This window comes from Schistocerca serialis, chromosome 3, assembly GCF_023864345.2.
Source record: "Schistocerca serialis cubense isolate TAMUIC-IGC-003099 chromosome 3, iqSchSeri2.2, whole genome shotgun sequence".
NCBI lineage: Eukaryota > Metazoa > Arthropoda > Insecta > Orthoptera > Acrididae > Schistocerca > Schistocerca serialis.
The window spans coordinates 80,574,912-80,599,280 of record NC_064640.1 but is presented as its reverse complement, the minus strand read 5'-3'; the positions used below and the strand labels follow the sequence as shown (position 1 = coordinate 80,599,280).

At 39.2% G+C, this 24,369-nt stretch overlaps 1 protein-coding gene across 2 annotated transcripts in view; it reads right to left on the bottom strand.

Moving 5' to 3' along the window:
* Positions 1-5,747: 5,747 nt before the first annotated feature.
* The window catches only part of LOC126469741 (caspase activity and apoptosis inhibitor 1-like), a 212,904-nt gene continuing 194,282 nt past the window's right edge, over positions 5,748-24,369 (bottom strand). The window contains exons 8-9 of one of the 2 annotated variants that reach the window (XM_050096951.1): positions 23,155-23,255; positions 5,748-6,780 (exon numbers count right to left, since the gene is read on the bottom strand). In XM_050096951.1, the coding sequence (XP_049952908.1) occupies positions 5,852-6,780; positions 23,155-23,255 (1,030 nt within the window). In that variant the 3' untranslated portion in view covers positions 5,748-5,851. The remainder of the gene's footprint in view (positions 6,781-23,154; positions 23,256-24,369) is intronic. The other variant, XM_050096950.1, reaches the window with a different exon arrangement.

Below are 24,369 nucleotides of genomic sequence, written 5' to 3'. Positions count from 1 at the left end.
AGGAAAAAATGAAAGTGAATAAGTGGTGTGCACAACTGGTGAAAATGATGTCACAAGAAATGAGACACAAAATTTCTTAGCAAGACTGGAAAAGTTCTTAGAAGCTAACAAATCTTGAAACACTATAGTTACAATACTATCTCACAGGCATGACCTGATATAAAATTTGTGTATCAACAAGGAGATACGACAAAGCTATGCTGATGACTTGGCTTTTGTCAGTTGGGGCCACAATATACAAATTACCACAGGCAGTAATGAAATCAATTACAATTTTTTGTCAAGTTATCTTACTGCAAGTAAGCTACTTGTAAATAAAGAGAAGACAGTGACAATGCAATTTATGCTTCACTATAATCAGAACATTTAGATCTCCATCAGCCCTTTGCTACACAAACAAACAAATCTTTGGATATAATTACTGACGAACACCTGTCATGGAAAGAACATGTAGACCATATATGCCAGAAATCAGTACAAATGTGTATCTACTGAAATGAGTCTCTGCCTTCCTGGACCATGACAGCTCGAGACAAATATACTTTGGAGTGATACATCCACATCTTCCGTATTGTATTGAGATATGGGGCCAGGCACCAGCGGTCTATACAGAAAGGCTCTTCAGACTATGAAAAAAGGAAATAAGAGTGGTAGCCAAGGTAAACAGGAGAGAGCCTTGTAGAGAAATCTTCAGAAAATATAAAATACTGACTATCTACTCTATGTAAATCCTATAGGAAATAAGGTATAAGGTGTGTGTGTGTGTGTGTGTGTGTGTGTGTGTGTGTGTGTGTGTGTGTGTGTGGGGGGGGGGGGGGGGTGAGGGGGGGGGGGGGGGGAGACAACCTGCAGACTGTAGTCCACATGCAATAGAAACAGCCTTTAATAACAGACTACCATCTGACTCAAGAGAGCTAATTTAAATACCTTAAAGAATAAACTTGAGCATTCATTAAGAGAAAAAAGCTGTTATCCAGTAGAAGATTTTAAGTTTTAATATCCCTTTCTAAAACAGTGTATACAACATAAGGCTTTTTTTGCTACAACAACAACAACAACAAAAATGATAATTTCTGATCTTCACACACTATATCAATGAATGCATTTATATTTCAAGTTGTTATGTGTCTATGTAAAACCATGTATATAGTTTGAGTTTGTTTTGAAACAAAGAAAAATTAATTCCTGACCTTCAATATTTATATCCATGTGTGCACTAAACGTATTTTAACTATTGCCCAATTGTCCTGACTTTCACTTTACATCAATGTCAGGGTTACTAGTACCAATAGTCTCTTATCAAGAAACACACAGCAGAACTATGTCAGAGTCCGAACGGTGCCCAGCTTGTGTGTTTCTGCAATAGAGATCAACAATATTACAGAAAGTGATCATGCAATTGTTCCACAAAAAATACTGTTATGCATAGAAATCAGGAATGTATCTAGTAGATTCTTATTCCGCAAAAAATACTGTTGTACACAGAAATCAGGAATGTACCTACTACATTCTTATTTTACACAGGTGTGTTCATCAAACATATTTTTGCTCTGCCTTTGAACAGTGCAGGGTCTGATGGGCACCCTGAAATTCTATTGATATCCCAGTCTAAGGTTTCTGTGAAGTATGAACAAGTGATGAAGACAATGACATTTATTGTGATCACCGCTCATTTCGCAGAAAATTTTTTTGGACTTTATTTGTATTCGGATTTTGGTTTTTCTGTTCAGCATACTGTTAATACTTTCCAACTTACAGTGCCATGTGAAGATATTGACACTTTAGATTTCCAATCTGTGCGATTATTTGAGCCTGGTCCAGGGAGATCCTTGAATTCTGCAGTGCCACATTTTTCAAAATGTAAACCAAATTCTGTTGGCCTTTCAGGGTGAAGTGAAAGTGGAAGTAGATTGGTTTGAACAACATTAAGTACTTTCATCTATTCTTTTTAGTCAACAGGCCTCTCTCTCAATAGTCACACAGAAGTCCGCACCTGTGTGGTGACATTAAACTTACTGTCAGTGCCCAAACATAAATGGATTCATATTCCTTACCATAACCAGATGAATGCTTTTCCAAACTGGCTGGCAGTTCTTTTTAAACACTGATCCTGCAAGGGCTCATTTTCAGCTTTCATTGGCCGAGGAGACAAATAAAATCTCAGTATTACACACCTTTTGGCCTTTTCCAGTATAACGGGTTGCCATTTGGGGTTGCGTGTGCATCTGCTACCTTCCGAAAGTTTTTAGAACAGTAGATAACAGATATTCCCAAATGCATCAGCTATCTTGATGACATCCTAGTTTAGATTGTACAAACAAGGAACACTGACACAATCTTCACTGGGTTTTTGCAGTTCTGTCGGCAGTTTTTCCAAAGGTTCTTTATTTTGACCTGCCACTTACCTAGCACATGCACTCAGTAAAAGGGGACTGCAGACCTCATAGGAATATGTTGAGATGATCAAAAATATGCTGGTTCCCAAATATGTGAAGGGTCTCCAGCTGTTTCTCAGCTATTATGCCCAGTTTATTCCTCTGGCAGCTTCCATTGCCTATCCTTTCAATCGGCTGCACTGCAAGTGTGTTATTTTTCAGTGGTCCAAGGCTTGTCAACAAGAATTCCAAATTTTCAAAACTTGCCTAAGTCAGCCCCTTATTTAAATATGCACCAGCCTCAGTTGGCATTGGTTTCAGCAATGGATACCTCTCCTTACTGCATCAGGGCAGCACTTTCCAATAGGTTCTGAAAAGCCTGTAGTGTTCATTTCAAAACCTTAACTCTAGCTCAAGAACACTAGCCATATTTTCCTTTACAGAAATAAGTTTCATTTACATACTGATCACAAACTTTTGCTGTCTTTATTTGGACCCAAGAGTAAACTGCCGGAATGGATGGCTTGTGGTCTTCATCGAAGCGCTTTGTACTTATCCAGCTACCAGTACTCTGTAGATTACCACCCTTGCCATCAACATTCTAACGCAGATGCTCTCTTCAGAGTCCTTATGGTTCAATACTTGGAATTTGACAGACAGGAAACTGTATGTTTTAGATTGACTCCCATATTGGCAGTCTTTGAAGGATTTCTCAATAAATTGTAGAGATGTCGCAGCAGCATACCTGAAGAATCCCGTGTAGCATGGTATTTTCCAGCATGTTCAAGCAGGACAGCCTAAGCACTGCTGGGCCTCTAATGTTTTTTCACATGAAGCCACCAGCTCCAGATTTCCTGAGGTATCCTGCTACTGGTGGAGGATGACTGTCAGATAGATGGGTTCATAATTCTCCAGCACTACATGCTGCAGCTCCTTCATCGCTCTGCAGGAGGACCTCCCATATGAAACAATTAGTTCGCCATTATGTGTACTGGCCACGAAAGTATGACAACATAACATAGGTGGTGTGCATTTGGGTGACCTGTAAGGCACACCAACCAACATCTCTTCATTCATATTCCCCTCAGCTGGTATCCTCTTGACAATGGCATGTGGATTTTACCACACCTTTCTCACATCTCTTACATCCATCCATGACTCATTTTTGTTAATCATTTCTCCCACTTCCCCTATGTTGTCACATTGTAGCATTCAATGATGACAATGATGATCACTACTACCAACAGAACTGTCAAGCAAAAATTTTATATTGGACCTTAGTCACAGATAATGGCCCAAAGTTTATGGCAGCTGCTTTCCAGCAATTCTGCACCTGTAATGGCATCGAACCTGTCACTCCTACTACATTTCACCAGCCTCCAGTGACCTGATGCTATGTTTTGTCCACACTTTTAAGACCCAAATGTCAAAGGATAGGAAGACAGCCACATCCAATCTAGCTCTTAACGCTTTCCAAGCTTCTCACAGTGTGACACACATCCATCCATCGCTGAAGTCTGGAGAAGTGTCTGCAAAAGCATTCACATCTGATGCTGCTCAACCTTTAATACCGCTGCCTGCTTGAGTTGAAGAAGCAATGCTATTTTGCGTGGACACCTCAATCTGGATGCGTAATTTTGGGTGGACCCATGTTGGATTCGGGAGTTAATTTTGGAGTAACAAGGCTGCCAACTGGTTTTGGTGGCCACTTTGTGGGTGTTACTCCACAAGTGTTGGAATCAGCTTTGGTTGTAGCATTTCTGTCAGATGTGTCCACCATTCAACGTGCTACCTCAGCAGTGGCTGGCTCCATGCCATGATCTCCATCTCACCAGGCATGATGGGCATTTGGTGCTGCTGCTGCTGGTAGTCCTTGTGGACTTCGACGTGGTTCTCCAGTGGTCAAACCATCTGTGCTTCCAGCACCTCAGTCTGACCAGCCAGCTCCAGCTTCTTGACCACCTCTCCCAGCCAGAGCATCAATGTCCAGAAGGTGCCAGCTGGGACCACATCTGGCACCGACAAATTGCCACCATGCCATCCTCTAATGGATCCACCAGGTCATTTTCAAGTGAAGAGGGATCTGGTAATGCTGCAGGAAGTATTAACAGATAAATCCACACTACTGATATGCCTTGTTACACCTACGTCCAGTAGGGTCACTGTGAGCTGCAAGCAGCAAAGCATCTCCAGCCAGCAGCTTAAGTGGGTTTGTCAGCCAGTCAACGTAAAGCAAAGTGACTGCAGGCCAATTTTAATTTTTTTTTTTTGACAGATAAAAGTGACAGAATCAGTAGCTCTTATGAACCATGCATCATTTATTCTGTGTTTACATGTATTCAATAAAGTGTAAATAAATTTCTTTCTCTAAATTGGGGAATACAAAACATTCTTCTTTCTATATTGCAAATTAGGTAAATGACACAAACCTGCTTTCTACTATTCCATATTATTTTAACTTTTGCATGAGGCTATCATGATTCACACATTCAAAAGCCTTAGCAATATCACAAAATATCCCAACTGACAATGATTTCAAATTCTAGTACATCATCTGTCAAGGCAAATATAGATTGTTCATTTGACAATCCATTTTGAAAACCAAATAGTTTCCAGTTCGCCATTTTTTCTGTATTAAGTGTTTATAAATTCTATTGTATATTATCTGTAAACAACAATGAATATTTGAAACTTCACAATGCATTCTATAAACAAAAACTTTTATTGTTAGTAACACACAGTAATAGGCACATTAACTTTGGCAAACAACATACAGTTGAAATTAACAGAAGCATTGTGAAAGGGAAGGGAGGAAGAATGGAATTTAATGTCCTGCTGAAAACTAGGCCTTAGAGATGGAGCAAAAGTTCAGGTGGAACAATAATTGGAAGTACTTACCTTAAAATTTATAGAAAGCATGAAAATTTGTGTAATCTCATGGAGATTTCAATCCTACTCTATCTTAATCCAAGTCACTGCCACCGATGCACATTTCAGGCTTAACATTGCTGCACTGTTCATGCTACACTTGATATATGGTGCTAAGCAACTAATCACATTCTGACCTTCAATAGGATGCTGGCATAGTTCAGCAATGATGCAACAAATGTGAAAACGTTTTATGAAGACAATGTACAAAATATGTTGTTATATTAACAAAACACTTTCCAAGGTCAGTTAACAGTTCTTTGTCCAACTTCCCTGTTTTCTATTATTCCAGCATCTGTCTGTCTGTGTGTTCGAGAAATAACGGGTAAAAGTATTCCTAATAAAATGATCATCTAATGTTACTTGTGAGATGATTGAGGAATGTGTTGTCCAGGCAATCAACAAAGCTAGTCAAAATTGGTTTGAAGAGGCTATTTATTATGAAGTGGCATTAAATTATAACATAGGTAATTTTACTGGTTTATCCGATTCAACACGTATAACCCAAATTCACATAAAATGAATATTTTCACAATATAATTCTGATGTTATTTTGTATTTAATGACTTGTATTCCTCAACTGTTCCTAGTATTATGGTTTCTGCTTTAATATTATCTTCTTTACATTTTTTAAGTTGTTGAGTGCGTTTAATTCTTTCACGCAGTTTTGTACACATTTTACTGGTTTCCACTACTTTATGGATATTCTTTTCTTTCATTTTTTCTGCTGATTGTGGATTTGTTTGCAGATCTTTCCTAGACAGTGAGCCACCATTTAGTGCACTAATAGTTATTTGCAATGGACCTGTATTATGGAAGACAGATTCTACTCCTGTAGAGTTATGAATACATGATGATCCTGAAGTGCTAGGAAGGCAACTGTCACACCCAACTGTTTCATTATCACCACCTTTCCCATTTCCATGTGCCACTTCCGTTGAATTGTTTTCTGGAATTTTAGATTCCAAAACTGTGTAATCACCAGATACAAGCACTGCATTGTGACCAAGTCTCTCATATACTGTAAGTTTACTTTTACAGTTTAAATCTGTTCCGCTTTTCTTACATGATGTTAGGACCACTTTAGATCCAGGTGCACATACCAAGAAAAGAGGATCTAATTCTTGATGCTTCTGGGTCACAGTCATACCATCTAAAATATTGTGTTTTCTATTACCAAATTCAGTTGAACCAATTCCTGCGGACTTGTCACTAATTTCAGATACATTTTCTCTTTCAGCATCACACTGCATTATCAATGACCGAATTGAACGAGCTCGATGTTCGAGCTCCACAAGCTCCAACGAATCCCCACCAGGGGCATCCGAGTCAACTTCCACAACATTTAAGGCATCCTTGTCAATTGTTGAGACATCATCTGACATATCGTGTTTTTTGCCACTGACTGATGCTACACTATGTGATGGTGAAGGCGTAGCCGGAGTATCCTTTGAAGTATACTGAGGATTTGGAATTTCTGTAAAAAAGGAAGAACACTAGAGTTAAAATTATTTCTTTACAAAAATATTCACAAAGAACAGATATTTCAACCCAATTTTTGTACAAACAACACTGATATAGAAAATACAAAATTGATACTAACTGTCCTCAGTGGTAGGGTAGGGTGCAGACAAAAGAGGGAGGGGGTGGAGTTATAAATTTATGCCTGTCAATGCAACTGCAATTTCCAAAAGCATGAGCTTTATTTCGTTCAAGGTATCTCAATATCTCACGTCAACAACAGGGTGCTGAAGGCATTTAGCCTACCAGTGGAAAAATGAATATGGTAGTGATATCAGAGGCATGAAGAACCATTTGGCAGTCATTTCGCACCAACACTAGGCAAAAAAACACCTAAACTCTTTTACTGCAGGGAACTACGCATACCATCCATATTTTTAAGAACCCGTGTGTAAGAATAAGGAATCAACTGACATGAGAGACCAATCAGTGACAAGTATGAGTTGAAATGTTGAAATTGGTTGAATCTTAGTATCTTTGAGATTGAAACAGTTTGTTTAAACGGCAAATGGCTCTGAGCACTATGGGACTTAACATCTGAGGCCATCAGTCTCCTAGAACTTAGAACTACTTAAACCTAACCAACCTAAGGACATCACACACATCCATGCCCGAGGCAGGGTTCGTACCCGTGACTGTAGCTGTCGCGCGGTTCTGGATGGACTTAAGTGCCCAGAACCGCTCGGCCACAACGGCTGGCAAAACTGCTTGTACATAATATATTTGAGTTTCAATTTGAGTGACATTCAATAAATATGTAGAATCTGTGGGGCACCATCTAAAAAACAACTAATAACTTGTATTTTTGATGAGTTTACCATAAGATTTTACATTCTATTAAACAAGACGTTGCAGCAGTACAAATGAACACTATCCTCAACTGAGATACCATGCTGCAATGGTGCGGTAACATTTCAACAAACTGAAATAGTGCCTATCATCTTAAGATGGCAACCAAAGTGGACAACTGAATAGTCATGTTTAGCTAAATGCAAAAACTAACAGTAACCTGATAAGAATAAAATAAAATATGTATAGGTCTTGAGGTTAATTTAATACATTAAATCTGATTATAATGAACTACATATGGACCTTAAGTCATGAGTATTTCCTAGTCTAAAAATATGGTGAAGCACTTTCTCTTACATATCAGCTGGCAGCAGCGCCCAAGGAACAAGGTCTGACATTCACATCTGACAACTTCACTAGTTTGTAGGCTTGCTGACTGCATTGCTTTAACTTCAAAAAACATTAAGTAAGGGCTAAGGCTCTAAATATTTCTGTTAACCATGCAATCAAAAGACACTGGTCTAATGAGCAGCAAAGGTTAAACATTTCATATTATAAAAAAAAATTCTTAAGCACAGAATCAACACACGATTTCCAGCTGAATAAACAAATGTAAATTACGAAAAAAAAGGTTATTGCTCAGGATAGTTTGATCTCTTAGTTTTGATCTATGTTTAGTGCTTTTAATTTCTTTGGCTGTTTTTGTTTCAACAGGAGCTATGATCAAGTGTGAGTTTCACTAGCAGATGAGACTAGGGACTGCAGCCAAGTTAGTTCAGCCTGACCAAGTGAAATGAGACAACATTGTTGTTGTGTGGTACAGTAATGAGGCAGTTGGAGAGCTGTGGCATGTGCTTGTGCTGTGGCATTTGTAGAAAGAAAATTGCCATTGTGTCTTTCCCATGACAGGAGCAAAATTGTCATGTTTTCACAAAGCAGCATCGAAAAACGAGGCAGCCAGAAGTAATCTGAAACAGTGACGGGGCCTTCGGTCATTAAATGCAGCAATACGCCGATAGATGAAACAAAGATGATGACCGTACACCTGTCCCTCCCTTGTAAATACAATGCAGAGGTACAAGAGAGATTTATGACAAGATTGCTAGCTGCTGCAAGCACGAAATCGGCATTGAGTCTGTCGATTCTGATGCCACAAACCAGCTGCAAGCACTGAGCATTCCCGAATACAGGGTAGTCAAAGAGCGCTGTGGTCACCCACATCATAGAGGTGCTCAAGAATAAGAAGTCGCCACCACAACTCCGTGTCAAGATGACCAAAGTGCTCCTCCATGGGTTGCCTGGATCTGTAATGAGGTGGTAGTCAAAGAAGTGCTGTTGCGTGCTGGTTTGGAGGATGTGGCAGTCAAGCTGCATTACTAGACCAACAGGAAGAAGCTGTCACTATTTGTCAGAGCCATCATGGTCTCGCGGTCGCATTCTTGCTTCCCGAGCACGGGATCCTGGGTTCGATTCCCGGCGGGGTCAGGGATTTTCACCCACCTCGAGATGACGGTGTGTGTGTTGTCCTCATAGTTTCATCATCATTCATGAAAGTGGCGAGACTGGACTGAGCAAAGGTTAGGAATTTGTATGGGCACTGATCACCTCACAGTTGAGCACCCCACAAACCAACCATCATCATCATCATCATCATCATCATCATTTATCAGAACCATACAAATGGCAGGTGACATCTTCACATTTCAGAAGCACCTAGTCTTCTCGATTCAAATAGAATCTCTCCCTACAGGCCTGGGCCCTAAGCCCGAGTGCTTCAGGTGCCAAGAAGAGGGACATGTGGCTAAGTTTTTGCTGCAATGCCCTGAGATGCATCAAGTACTCAGACAGGCATTACAGCTGCACCTATGACAGAAGGAAAGAAGCAGCTTCGACATGTGCTAACTGTGTTGGGCCGTATATTGCAAACTGGCACGGCTACCCAGCCTTCTCTCGTCATAGCTGAGCCAGGTACGAGAAGACCATAACCAAGAAGAAAAACTGTTGAAGATGAAGGCACAGATACACAGCAGGCAATTGTGATTGCCTGGAAAATCTCGCCAGTGGCAGTGGTGGGGAAGACTGGCTGCAAGCAGAAGAGAGGGCAGTTGTAAGGGGTCCATAGGCCCTTACTATAAGTTTTGCGACAGCACAGGTTGACAGGACAAACAATCGATAGTGTGCGTCGGGTGGCGAGAACGAGAGCGAGTGTTGAGTCAGTAGAGAGTGGAACCCAGGCTGCGGGCCGGGCCGTGGGGCGGCCGGTGGCCGTAATGCAAGGCCGTACCGACAAAGGGGGTGGCCATCGCCGCGGTTTAACCCCTTTTGTGTTAGAAATATACGGGAAAGTGAACAAGTACAATTACTAGTGTGATTCAGTGATATTTCAGTGCCGATATTTGTATTTTCGCGTCTACCGCGCCGGCATTATTTGGATTGCAGTGTTGGATTGCAGTGTTGGATACAGTGATTAAAATTTGCGTGTGACGATAATGAATAACAAAGAGGCCTGTGCTGAGATTAGCCGTTATTAATTTTGTATGACGAAGGCAGTGGCTGTCTCCTTACTTTGTGTTTTTGGTGATAAATATAGGTTGTTGATTAATGAAGCTGTGTTGTTGTTGTTCTTGGCACCAGACATATCATTATTACAGCATTTGAGAAGGACAAAATGGAATGTAACAGCTCCGTAGCAGTCCAATCCGATTGCCAGCCCCATTAGGTACACGGTCACATTAATTATTATCTATTTGGGCTGCTATCAGATCCCGATCGAGCGGGATAAGTCAGTAGAATAAACCGGAGTGTTACACCCTTGGCTTACCGTGACAGGACAAGTGCAATTTTCGGACGAATCGCAAAGAACAATAGGTAATTTTATCTTATTTAACGCGAAGAAAATATTTTCCAATGTTGAATCGGGACAGAGCATAAACTTTATTATCGCGACAAGAAACAGTGCATTTTGAACAATACGAAGTAATAGCACCTTACGATTGTGACTAAACTTTTTCTTGCCATTTTAGATGAAAATAATAGTGTCAACAAACTGTGTTATAATGTGCAAACGCGTAAATCCGCACGAAAAACTGTGAAAAGTGAACACTAAAGAAAAACACGTGTGAACATTACTATAGCAAAACGAACTAAGAATTCATCACGAAAGCTTTTGAAGAAGTGTTTAGTGGTAATATTTTGACTAAAATTGCCTTTCGAATAGTGAAAATCAGACAGCTTCATGCGGACCCATAAACTGGTATGCGGACGACAATGTATTGTGGCGACGCAATTATTGAGTGACGTCACGCAGACACGTGTAGCAGTTGCGCCAAAGAGCTTCAATCTGCGAGGTGATTTCACACGTCATCCCAACTACGTGTGCAAAGAGTAGTTCAAGCACAGACGCACTACACCGAGCGCCGTCCCGACATCTAGCAGCCGAACTATAAACTACGCCCGCCTGCAGCGCTACGGAGCGGCCGGCTGAGAACTACGACGTCCAGCCACAGCGAGCAGCGCGACTTCACGCGGTTCCGGCGGCAGTACAGCGCCACGCCCACTTCAAACATCAAAACATCGCGACTCGTGGTAACGTCGGTTGGTGAGTGGAGACAACTGGTTGACATAACATTAAATTGCAATGTGCAGTTTTCGCGGTAAATAAACGTTTGTAAACTGAATTGCGTGTTAGGAAAAGTGCCCAATTGCAGTAATTTCCGAAAAGTTTGCGAAAAATACTCTGAAATTGAACATACTTATTTATGCATACTGCGCTGTCTAAATGATAATTATACAGATATGCTTATTGTTTTTGGGGGATTTTATATGTATAGATTTTATGAATAGTATGATTAATTTTATTTAAAACATTTTACATAAACTGTGTAGGTGAAAATTAATATGTGAAGTGATTAAGTAGTTAAGGTGTAGGGAGCTAGCAACTCTTTTGCTGGTATACCAAATGGCGACTGGTACACTCCCAGCTGGGTGAGACTTTAATTTCAAGTGTCACTCCTCTACCATCTTTCTCTATCCTTAGGTTAAGAAAATTAGTGTAGTAGTTAGGATTGGTAGTGGTCATCCAAGTAATTCAGTCAGGAACCATGTAGTAAATTTGTAGTAGTTGCTGTTAAGTTGAGGGAGTTATGTGTAATGATGTATATTGAGTATGAGAGGTTTGAAGTGTTGAAGTATATGGAGGATTGATATAGGTTGAAGATATATATGTATTTGCAGTTGAAGTTGGTGTTGAGTTATGTGTAATGAAGAGTATGGAGTATGAGATGTTTGAAATATTGAAGTATGTCATTTAGCACATGAGCAACATCTGTTTGCAAGTTATTTGTAGGTATACATGTTTATCTGAAGTATGCTGATAAAACAAGGTGTAACTAATGAATAATTAGTAATTCATGTATCCAATTAGCTATCAGAGTCAATTATGGTTATACGTAGGTCAAGCTTTAGAAGCAGAATTCTGGCACTGAGTAATGAATGACAAATATCCATATAGTGGATTTAAATTAGTGTGAATATAACAGGAGATATTGTACCTCTCATCTAAGCTTTCTTGATAACAATTCACATATTGAAGTGATGTTTGGCAAAATGAAATGATCAGTAGTTTAAAATTTTTCATTGGGTGACCACATTAGTTGTAGTGTTGCAAATAATTATGTAAGACATGCTTAGCGGTACAATGTAGCATTTAAATTTATGGAATCTGTAATGAACAAGTTATGAATTTCTTCCTTAACTTTTATAAGTGTTGGCCAAGTGAGTTATAAATTAGAGTGATAGTAGTGTGGACGGCACAAAGCCCGCTGAAAGGACGGCATACCAAAGGGGTAGCTGGCATTCAATGTATAAATGTCATATTTTGTCTCAATTTCAATTTGCTTGTGTTAAAGATTTAAACAAGTTGTGATTTTTTCTTCCTTAACTTTTATATGCGTTGGGAAGGGAGTTATAAGTCAGTGTGGTAGTGGTATGGACGGCACGAACCCCGCTGAAAGGACGGCATACCAAAGGGGTAGCTGGCATTCACCTAGTTGTTTTCTTGTCTTTGCTGTAGCAATAAGTTGTGAATTTCTTCCTTAACTTTTATAAGTGTTGGCCAAGTGAATTATGAATTAGAGTGATAGTAGTATGGATGGCACGAACCCCGCTGAAAGGACGGCATACCAAAGGGGTAGCTGGCATTCAACTAGTTTCTTTTCTTGTGTTTGCTATAGCAAGTTATAACAGATATGTAGTTAATGACTCGTACAAACCTTTGAAAGTGAAAAGTTTTTGGAAATTTTTGGTAAGATAAGTTTATAAAAAAAATATTTACCATGCTATGTTAAGTAAGTAGGATTGATGTTGTGTGTTATTTGGACAATGCCATATTTTTGAGATGTAATAGCTTTTTGTAGAATATTATTGTAGAGGCAGCCCACTACCGGAGTCAAGGTTTTTCTTGGTGATTGTAATTTCATTACTTATTTGCACTGTGTGTTTTGTTCATATGTAGTGATGTCTAACTCCCTAGCAGATTCTTTTACGCCTGTGGCTTCAAAGAAGTTTTCGAGGGCGGGGATGTAAGGGGTCCGTAGGCCCTTACTATAAGTTTTGCGACAGCACAGGTCGACAGGACAAACAATCGATAGTGTGCGTCGGGATGCGAGAGCGAGTGTTGAGTCAGTAGAGAGTGGAACCCAGGCTGCGGGCCGGGCCGTGGGGTGGCCGGTGGCTGTAATGCAAGGCCGTACCGACAAAGGGGGTGGCCATCGCCGCGGTTTAACCCCTTTTGTGTTAGAAATATATGGGAAAGTGAACAAGTACAATTACTAGTGTGATTCAGTGATATTTCAGTGCCGATATTTGTATTTTCGCGTCTACCGCGCCGGCATTATTTGGATTGCAGTGTTGGATTGCAGTGTTGGATACAGTGATTAAAATTTGCGTGTGACGATAATGAATAACAAAGAGGCCTGTGCTGAGATTAGCCGTTATTAATTTTGTACGACAAAGGCAGTGGCTGTCTCCTTACTTTGTGTTTTTGGTGATAAATATAGGTTGTTGATTAATGAAGCTGTGTTGTTGTTGTTCTTGGCACCAGACATATCATTATTACAGCATTTGAGAAGGACAAAATGGAATGTAACAGCTCCGTAGCAGTCCAATCCGATTGCCAGCCCCATTAGGTACACGGTCACATTAATTATTATCTATTTGGGCTGCTATCAGATCCCGATCGAGCGGGATAAGTCAGTAGAATAAACCGGAGTGTTACACAGTGTAGCCAGCACCTGAGAAGTAAGAGGGGGAAGCAGACGACCACCCCATTTTCTGAAGTCATCACAAAGGCAACTGTGCACCTCGAGGCTACTGAGGCAGAATAGGTCACTTACAAAGCTGCCTTCACAGTAGAGGCTGAGGAAGCCTCCCACCAGTTGCAGTAACAACATGCAGACCTTGCGGCCGTCCTCTGTACCACAGCAGCAGCTCCCTGGAGGAAGCCGAATGTCTCGACAGGAAGCAGGGCTGAACCACTGGAGCTCCCCACCAGTGGTCTACAAGGTGGAGTTGGGAAAGTCATAGCTTGCAATACTACCTAAAGAGATAATGCTGGGAAACAGGCTGCAACCATGAAGGGACAGCAACTCTACCCTGTCACCCCATTGACTGAGTTGTGACAGGACACAGCAGTGGCACCAACCACAGTAGCACATGGTATCGCAACACAGATGACTGACCTCTTTATGATGAGCAGATGGCAAGGACACTGGCATCGAGCTGCACGATACCTGTTACTAACGTAACATGATCAGTCACAGATAGCAAGCAATTCACTAATGCTCCTACTACCAGATTATTTGGCTCTTGCCATGGCACTTTTTGCCCTCTGCCCTTAAACCTGTTATTCTTCAACATTTCTGTCCACTTTCTATCTCTCAATTGGCCCGTATTACTGGGTAATCATACCTAAACATATAGACAACATCACAGTCCTGCATCCTGTGATAACCTCAATTCAAGTAACTAACCAATGCAGAGGTAATAGCAGAATTTTTGTTATGATCACCACGGTAGTGCAGGTGTGGAGAGACTCCACCCTTCCTGGATTGCAGGCATTACTTCAATTAAGAAATAACTTGTGTGTGAAAAGCTGGATGCTGAGTTAGTAAGTATCAGCCAGTTTCATATGGCAGCATCTGTGCCTGTGGTGGAGCAGCAGTAAGCGTTACAGAGCTTGGCAGTATCTCCCATTGTTTATGGCATCCACACAGAATCTCTATCACCTGTTGGTGGTGGGTTGCACTCTGATGTGAGTCTCTTTGCATAAAAATATTGTTTGTAGGAAGTGTCAATAAGGCTTCACACTTTTACGAAACAAATCTGGTGTATTGCCTCCATATGACAAAGAGGTAAGAACCAATGAGCCTCATCTCTTCTGCTTGAGCAACAGCCTCTTCTTCATTGAGATTCAGGCTGACACATAGAGGGGTGGGGTGGAGGAAATGGCTGCTGGATGCAGGCACTTGAAATATTAGGGACACAATGGTCTCTCCTACACAATTAGTACGATGGGAGGCTAATGAAGCTGATGTACACACTGTGTGTGTCTCTTGTGGAATAGGCCGTCTTGGAAGCAACTCAGAGCACAGGTTATAGTCAGTTGCAAATTGTCACTTATATTAGCACCAATGATGTCTGTTGCTTGAGACTTGAGACTATTCCCAGTTCTTTCTGGAGACTGGTGGTAATGATGACACCAAGCTTCACTTGTGGGGTTTCAGCACTAATCAGGGTGCTCTGGTGTGGAGTCAAGTGAAGGAATTAAACTAATTGCTTTATTGTTGCAATACAAGTTTGGCTGTAAGTGTCTCAATCTCTTCTACAGGGTGAAAAGTTGTGGAGTTGCACTTGACAGTGTGTACACTATGTTCTGGAAACAACCACTCAGGTATCAGAGTGCGTGTGGAATCTATACCTTTTCTTCTCAAAGATTTTTTCCCCCAGGTAAATACTCATTAACGGAGGACCCATTATTAAAACACTTTAGTCATCAAATGTGGCAGATGAGAATATTATGCTACAAGTTCTGCTGAAGAGTCCCAGAACACCTCACATAGATGGTTGGCTTCACATAATGCAGCTTGCCACTCCTCCCCAAAAGCTGCAAGGCTTTTGGACTCAACAACAGAATGACAGCCTTAACCAGAATTTTACACAGAGCACACCAATTTCTATGTTGATCTTCTTGGCTGCCACATCTGATATCTCATTTCTCCAAATTCTTTCATGCCCTGGTACCCATTACAATGTTACCAGCTTCCCTTACTGCTGAAAGGGGAGCACTTTGTCCCACATTAATTGAAACTGGATTATTTCATCTGCTGAGTACATTTGTTCCAATGCTTGTAGGACACTACGAGAATCAGAACAGATGAACTTCTTGCCTGATGATGTCTCATATGCTCCAATGCTTTCGGGATCACATACAATTCAGCATCAAAAACTTTAAACTGATCAGGGATTCAATACCTGAAGATGCAGCCAGGGAATACCACCCAAAGCCAAGGGTATTCACTTGTTTTCAGCCATGTGTGTACACTTCAGTAAGAGTGTGGCACTTGCCTATAATATTATAAAAACAGATTTAAAAATTACATTTGGACTGCACTCTTTCTTAAGTATAGCTGAGTCTAAAATAATTATATGCCTCTTAAGAAGCCAAGTGGGATTTTAATTCCAAACTTGTCATGAATCATCAGTATCTGTCAAAAGCATTTATAAAAGAAAATTCTTTGCATGTATCCCAAAAGACCTCACTGCTCAGCGACTGTTGGAGAAGAGTTGTTTGAAATGCAGGCAAGCAATATAGTGGTAAGCTGTTTGGGGTGGGGAGTATTACATTTGTGTCACACATCGAGGAGTTGCCACCTGATGTGAGGAAGCAGCTCATCAGCCTCAGCAGAGAGGCTGAAAATGGGGCTGATCTTACATGCCCTGATGGCCAGCCTAATTCTCTCATGGTGGGCGGCATTTAATATTTTTAAATATAATTCTCTAACTGACCCATAAATCCATAATGATTAAAATTATTCTGGGTGTTTTACCATGACATTGGTATTAGTACATTATATTTGTGAAATTTTACTGGCCCAAGAATGTAATACATTAGTCATTGTGAAAGGAAGAATGTAGTAAAGAAGCTACCTGTGGACTATTTGGCTTTTAAGTGATTTTCAGACCGTCACCAATTACTAACAAGCTTATTTCCTATACTCTCCCTTTTGTAATGACTAATGTATTATATTCTAGGGCCAATCAAGTTCTACAGATACGACATATTGACATCGATCATCTGTAATAAATAAAAACATCTTTCGTCCTCGCAAACCAGTCTTGCCCTGAGGAAGGCCACTGTAAGATGGCCAAAACATCAGTTTTATAGTTTATAATTACAGTATTTTATACAATGATGTAGTACAATACCCAGCGGAATTATACTCATTGAGACACCAACAGCGGAAACCTATTTAGTTATATTGTAAATCCATATCCGAGCTGGAATTGTACAAAGGTTTGATAAAACTCCAGCAGATAAGTTTTTCCTGCGTATCCAGCCCTCTGACTAACACATTTCAAAACATTTAGGGCTCTCAGACAGATTGCTTTCAGACTTGCCAGGTGTGGCAGCCAAGTAAGATTTTCATCAAAATTAAGGCCCAGAAACTGAAAGCACTATTTAAAAATTTAAATGGTGTCCCTCATTCTTAAAAACAGAGAATTGACAGTTTAAAAAAAGGACACATACAGATTTCTCAGTCGAAAATCTAAAACTAAAGACGTTATCCACAAATAGGGAGTACTAGATGTTGTTCCTTGCCGAGTGCGGTAATACTGTTAATAGCAGTTGACAATAGTGCCACACTTAAAACACTATGTTGAGTCAAACCATTCCCTTATTCAAGATGATTCAAAAAGATATTTCCAACTCTATACAGGGTGCTTCATGAGGAACAGTAAATATTTTAGCAGGTGGTAGTATAGACTTATTTGAGTAAAACATTGCATATAACACTTGTTCAATTTTTATTGGTTACAGAGACATAGCCATTTGCAGAGAGAAAATTTCATTTTTGTATTTTGTTACACCAGTTGCTATGAGTTTATTTATCAACTATCATTTTTGTTTTGAAGTCACAATTGTGAAGCTGTGCTTGAATTAACGTAATTGAATTTTTCCATCTGTGATTGTCATTGTGATTTATTATGCAATTCTATTGTACCTTTGAGACACATTGCACATATTTACAAATGCTGGTATAGTACCTGTATATGACTATTGTATTGGAATTGCTGCTGATGCTTGTAGAGAATACAGTAGATAATTTTCTAACCACAGGGTGCCATATTCAAGAGTGTTTCCCCAAGTTTTCACTGAACTGCAAGAGACTGGTTGTAAGGGATACTGCTACTGATATTGGGATGATGAAGTCAGTTGCAGCCTTTCTGATTTGTTAGTTCTTTAGAATATTCATAGTTGAGGATACTTTTTCCTGTGGGAAGCATTATCTTGCTGTTTTGCTCAACAATGTAAACTGCCATTGTTCATGTGCCTGCATGCAATGTGAGGGCAGCAGTTGTTTGGGTTTCACACGGAATAGTCCAATGCAATCCACACACCAAAAATATATGAACAGTTTGCAGTTGTTGATAAAGATACAACAACAGTGAGTGATTAATCAGTTTATCTGCAGCAAATTTGTGCAATGACACACAAAAACAGTGAAAAAATAAGTATCATCATTCTTACTCAGCAGTATCTGTTGAAGGGTTACATTATTGTTTGAACAATTATGAAGGCTCCCATGAACTGTTACAAAGCATAATTTGGAAAAGTCCACAAAGAAATGGCAAACTTGAAAGTGGAATTGATTTTAGATGCTAATATGAGCACGATTGGGTCTAACCACTGTTAGGAAGTGCATTACAAACTCAAAAAATGAAATAAATGGTATGAACTGTTATCCTCTCAAAGCAACCTTTTCACTTAAAATTAGTAGTCATAAAGGCAAAAAAGGACACATTCCCATTTGAGGCAACATGGTCAGGTTTCAAATGAAGTGTGTTGCTCATGTTTGACTGTTGCAAAGAAAACTGTTTCAATTAAGGATCACCAAAATTCAGCAGATAAAGGTTACATGGTGCAATCAGTGCCCAGCAGTCAAACCTCATCTGAGCATGCAAATGAACAGTGTGTGTCAAAAAAAAGACAACATTCAGTTGGTCAAATGTAGTCCCCCAAAAAGTACATGCAGAATTTCTATGTGTATGAGCATGCCACATACACGATATGGCGGATATTAGGTATGAATGGCCACTATCCTTACAATTTATTATGGATTCAGTACCACTGAGAAGGAAATGAAGGTACATGATTGGAACATTGTTCTTGCCTCATAGAAAATTTCTGAGTAATCCAACTAATACTGTTTACTGATGAAGCCACTTTCACTTATGACAGTATCAATAAGACTCTTAACTCACATCTGTGGACCATTGAAAAGCCACATGCCTTTGTGGAGACATTCTCACAAATGCTTCTTTGTAAATGAGTTGTCTGGTATGATAGACAATTGGTTAAGGAAATGAGCTCACAGTATTATTGCAAGAGGTTCTTTTGGTTACAAGGATGAGTATGTTCTCCCAGTATCACACTTAAGCTAGGGGGAAATTTATGAAAATCAACTTTGAACTTAATCATTTGGCTTTGCTTAACAGCTTCTGTGAGTTTTTGTTTAGGTTACATTGTTATAGTTGTAACTCTGTAACCGATTGAAAAAAGCAGGACAGATATTACACTTTATGTTTTCTTCAAATTAGTCTAGATTACCACCTCCTAAAATATTTAATGTTCCTCCTAAAACACCCTTTATATAAAATGATGTAAGGAAAGAAAGAACAATTGAAATACAGGGAAATATCTAAGAATGGCTGATTTATGGAGCTCTCAAATTATATTTTGACTCCTAGTAGTATCACAGGCTATCTCAAGGTCAAAGAAAACAACTATTAGGTGACATGTACAGGAAAGCCTGTTGTATAGTCACTTCCAGGAGGGTCAGATTATCAATGCTGGATTGCTATATTTTGGAAACATTTTGGGGAAACAACATTCAGTTTCACAACTGTACTTAGAAATACAGTCTAGGTGACGTAAATAAATGTGATGTGTGTGATCTAGACTCTCTTTCTAAGTATGATTGATATATGTTGAACTCACACTGGATGCAAACAAGAAACTGCCTGGACTTCAAAATCCAAACAAGGCAGCAGTTGATCATTCACACTAGGGTTTTTCCCATGCAACTACGAGGGTAGCATTATGATGGCTACTAGGATTTGTATGGTCCTCTCCAGATTTCAGAAAGGATGATTAAAATGGGTTCTCATCAAATTAAAATGGGCTAGGAGAATTTCTTTGCACTAGTTGTGAGGTGCCATACCATGCTGTAATGGATCCTATCAAGACCAGGTGATACGTCATGAGCCACAGACAATGACTTCTAGCTCCCTGAAGTGGTAGTCATTACTCCACTACGAGACAGACTGTCTTCATAGCTGACTGAAGACTGTGTGAAATGTGATCTAACTGCAAATCTTTGTTCTGTTCTTGGTGTCTCATTGAAGAAAACATGTTAAACTGCTGTAAACTGAATATCAGGAACTGCTCTAACAATGAAAGCTACACACTTTTTAACTAACTTTGACTGTTTTCCATATTTATTGTCACTATATACGACATGATAACCAGTTCCAATTTTCACACAAAATAGTTGTTTACAGACAGACACGTTCAAATTCCTACAAAACAGTTTGACAATCACAGTGCACTTTTACCTAGATAATCTCACAGTTAAATATCAAAGTTGGCTTCTGATTACACAGTTAGAGGCAACATTAAGTTGCAAGATGATAGATATTAATGCACAGAAACATTTTCAGTAGACATGGAAAATTAATACAATATATACAGCTGATAACTTTGAAGTACTGCACGATCAATGATTAGGTGCGAATTAAATTTTGATGATCGAGATTCACAAAGATACGACAATGTCAATGACTTCATGGGATTTTCACAGAGATGTCAGTATGTTACGAGTGGAATTTGGACTTTGTAACATTATTACATATATTGATATACATACTGTTTGTTTACTACTCGTCCAGGAGTGACTATTTTGGGGTGCAGTGTGCCACATAAAGACGGGAATGAACATGTTGTGATTCAGAAACAACATTTTGGTTTGAAAAGTTACTAGTTCAAATTTTGCTAATTCAGATGGGCTATATGTTATGATGATACTTTTGTTTATAAAATATGCAGCAGTTTATAAAAATGCAAAATATAATGAAACCATTTTATACATTTGCATTGGGAAATTCATGTGGAATTTTTAGATTTATAATCATAAATGCAAATTCTTAATTACTGGATCATTCAATTAGTGAAAGGTGTCATCTGATTCAGAAAAACTGGGCAACAGAAGTAGTGCTGAAATCTGGAATGTGACAGGCATAATGTAACCAATGGTGAAAGTAATTGAGAGTGTTTTGATTAGTTGCGTTAATTTCTTCTTTTTATTGGTGAGTATGATGTCAAGTTTGTTATGTGGTGGTGTTTTATCTGTTATAATGGTTCTGTTCCAGTATAATTTGTATTCATCATTCTCCAGTACATTTTGTAACTTTACTTCTTATGTACAGAATGAAAAACTGGTACTGGTGCACAGTGTAACCACTGTGTAAAGAAACAGCCTTAAAACTACTTTTAGAAGAATGTATTAACAGTCTCTACTGCTACTTTTTATAGCTAATTTGAAATTCATTAATCAAACCAGAAGTATCTGAGAAATACCCTATTTAGTATGCAACCTGTCATATGGGCACTGATGGAAGTGTTTACCTGCAGGTGACAGTAAGCTGGGCAGTGCAATTCTAACGCTGAGTTCAACCACTGTCGACCTCACCTTGCACCTTGTGCTGTGTGCTATTTCCATGTGCTCAATCATCAGCCACCTGAACTTGCCATGGGTTGTGTTCATCCTCATGCACATCTCTATGATGTACAGACATTCTGCTTCCCTGCAGATAGACTCACATGGTGAGTTTTATTTTCTTGCTGAGGGGTTCTGTCCCCCCATCTTCTTGTCACACCATTGTGGGCCCACACAGTACCTCATGCCAACACTTCGTTTAGCAGCATTGTCACACCTGTGCAGGTACTAAATCATGAATCATTATTTTTGAAACCTAGATAAAATGGCTCCTCTCTTTTCCTATGTATGGAGCTCTTATACACAAATATCTGTTCCTGCACCAATACGTTCTTTCCAACTAAGCAGTTCATCTTTTTCATTTTTGCTTCTAAATTGCGCAAAGTGCAACAAAACTCACAAGGACCCGGTTCATCTGCAGAAAATTGGATATGTCTATAATTATTCAGGGTATCATCAAAAACTTTGTTGGCAGTTCAGGAACAGGAAGATATGGACTAGAGTTCACTGGCCAAATGACAGATAAATTACAACCTTTATATATATTGAGTTGTAGCCAGTTACATCAAACCTACAAGAGCAACATCACTGTAATTTTTGCTTGGCTCCCTGATATCTTCAATGCATATATGGAATACCTCATGCAGCAAAATGACTTATCATGATCAAATTTATTTTCGAAGTATGAGAAACATACTTTCTTTATGAAATTCGTAATGTTCCTCAATATTTCTTAATCATAAGCTCTCCTAAAACATAACAAAAGTTGTTGTGACAGCTTTATCAATGACTAGCCATTGTAAACTTCACAGGCACTAAAAGCAAGGGAAGTGCTAAGCAGTTACAAAATGAACAGTTGTAAATAAAGGACAAGAGCTACAGAGCTTGCGATAGTAATTATGATACATACTAAGCAGTGCAACTGCTTTCATAAGTTTCATCTTCATATTATTAATTGAAATAATGTACGAAATATATAGTGTTAAAATGAGTAAAGACTGCATTTTTTTTTAAAAATGTGGAGTGTTAATTATACAAAAGTGTCCAGTGACACAAATTTTTGCACTAAAACCCACAAGACAAAGCCTTTTCCTTAAAAAACTATTCATATCTGTTCTGTGTAGTCAACATGGGGAAATAAATACAGTACCGAATCTTACCTAACACCCATCAGCATGACTATTATCAATTCCCAAATAATTCCAATTACACAAAATTAGCAAAGCATTTTAAAATATTATTTTGTTGCAACAGCACTTCAGCTGCACGGCAATATAACTGGCAGCATCATGTGCAATATATACATAAACTATTAAAAGATTTTGCAATAGTCTGTTGTAATTATTCACAGCTGTGTCTTGTACCTCACATTGTGATAAATCACCTTCACATTCAAATAAAAAATCTGATAAGTGAACACTGACACATGAGGAATTTATTAGCAGCAGAATTTAAACACGTCCTTTAGTATTTTGAACAACACATACCTTTAAGCAAATGACTCACTTCCTCCTCAGAGATTCCTATTTCTAGGATGTCTTTATTCTTTGAATCGGTACTAGTGATAGTGTCTTCCGAGTCGAAAGCCCTGTAAAACAGATAACTGTGCAGAATACACCACACAACATCTAATCATGTCAAAAATATAAGTAAATAAAATTGAACAGTGCATTTGGATCAAATATCTGTGAAAATAATGACTCCAAATATATGAAGTTATCTCAAATGTAGTCATGTTTGTCTGAAAATGAATTACGGAAATGGAAATCCCATTAGCCACGTATGTGGAAATGATCTTTACAGTGAAAAACTTCATAGCAGACAACATTCATCATGTTTTCTGTGCAAAGGTGTTGCATATCAATGGTGCTGTATGTTTGAAAAAGGAAGGAAGTAAGATTAGAATTTAATGTCCTGTTGACATCATGGTCATAGCACATGAGGCAAGACATCGGAATACAAAAGAATGGGAAAGGAGATTATATTTGGCCTTTTCAAAGGACTCATCCCAGATTTTGCTGGGAACGATTCAGGGAAATCATGGAAAACCTAAATCTGATTGGCTGGATGGACATTCGAACCATCGTCCTGCCTATAAGGCAACAGATGCTGAGGGCATTCAAAGGAGCACTTGTTTCTAAATGCGTGCACCTGGCAGTATGGGTGGCGATAGTCCATCCCAGTGGACGGAGCTTAAGCACAGCTGCTGGCTTCCTGGTAAACAGTGAGGCATGAGAAACACTTGACAAGCAGTGAATTTCCCTGTTGCCAAATACAACACACACATGCATGGAACAGAAGGGGTGTCACGGTGAGAATACTAACTAAAATAAAATGTCATGAAAAGTAACCACTTCGCTGCTCTTATAATTGATTTAATGACCAGTTTTGTTTCATAAAAGCCACATCATCAGGTTAAATATGGTGAATGGTGACATTAAAGTTGCAACATGGACAGGACTGAGTTTCTTTGTCTATTAATAGATGAAACAATTAGTGGATTGTCAGATAAAGTCACAGACAAGGAACATTCACTCCCATCCGTGTTGCAACTTTAATGTCATGGCTCACCATATTTAACTTGATGATGTTTCTTCTAGGCTACAAAACCAGTCATTAAATAAATTGTTTACAAGAGCAACCAAGCAGTTATTACTCAAGATGTCTGCTTATGGCTATGGTTGTCCCTCATACAAGATAGT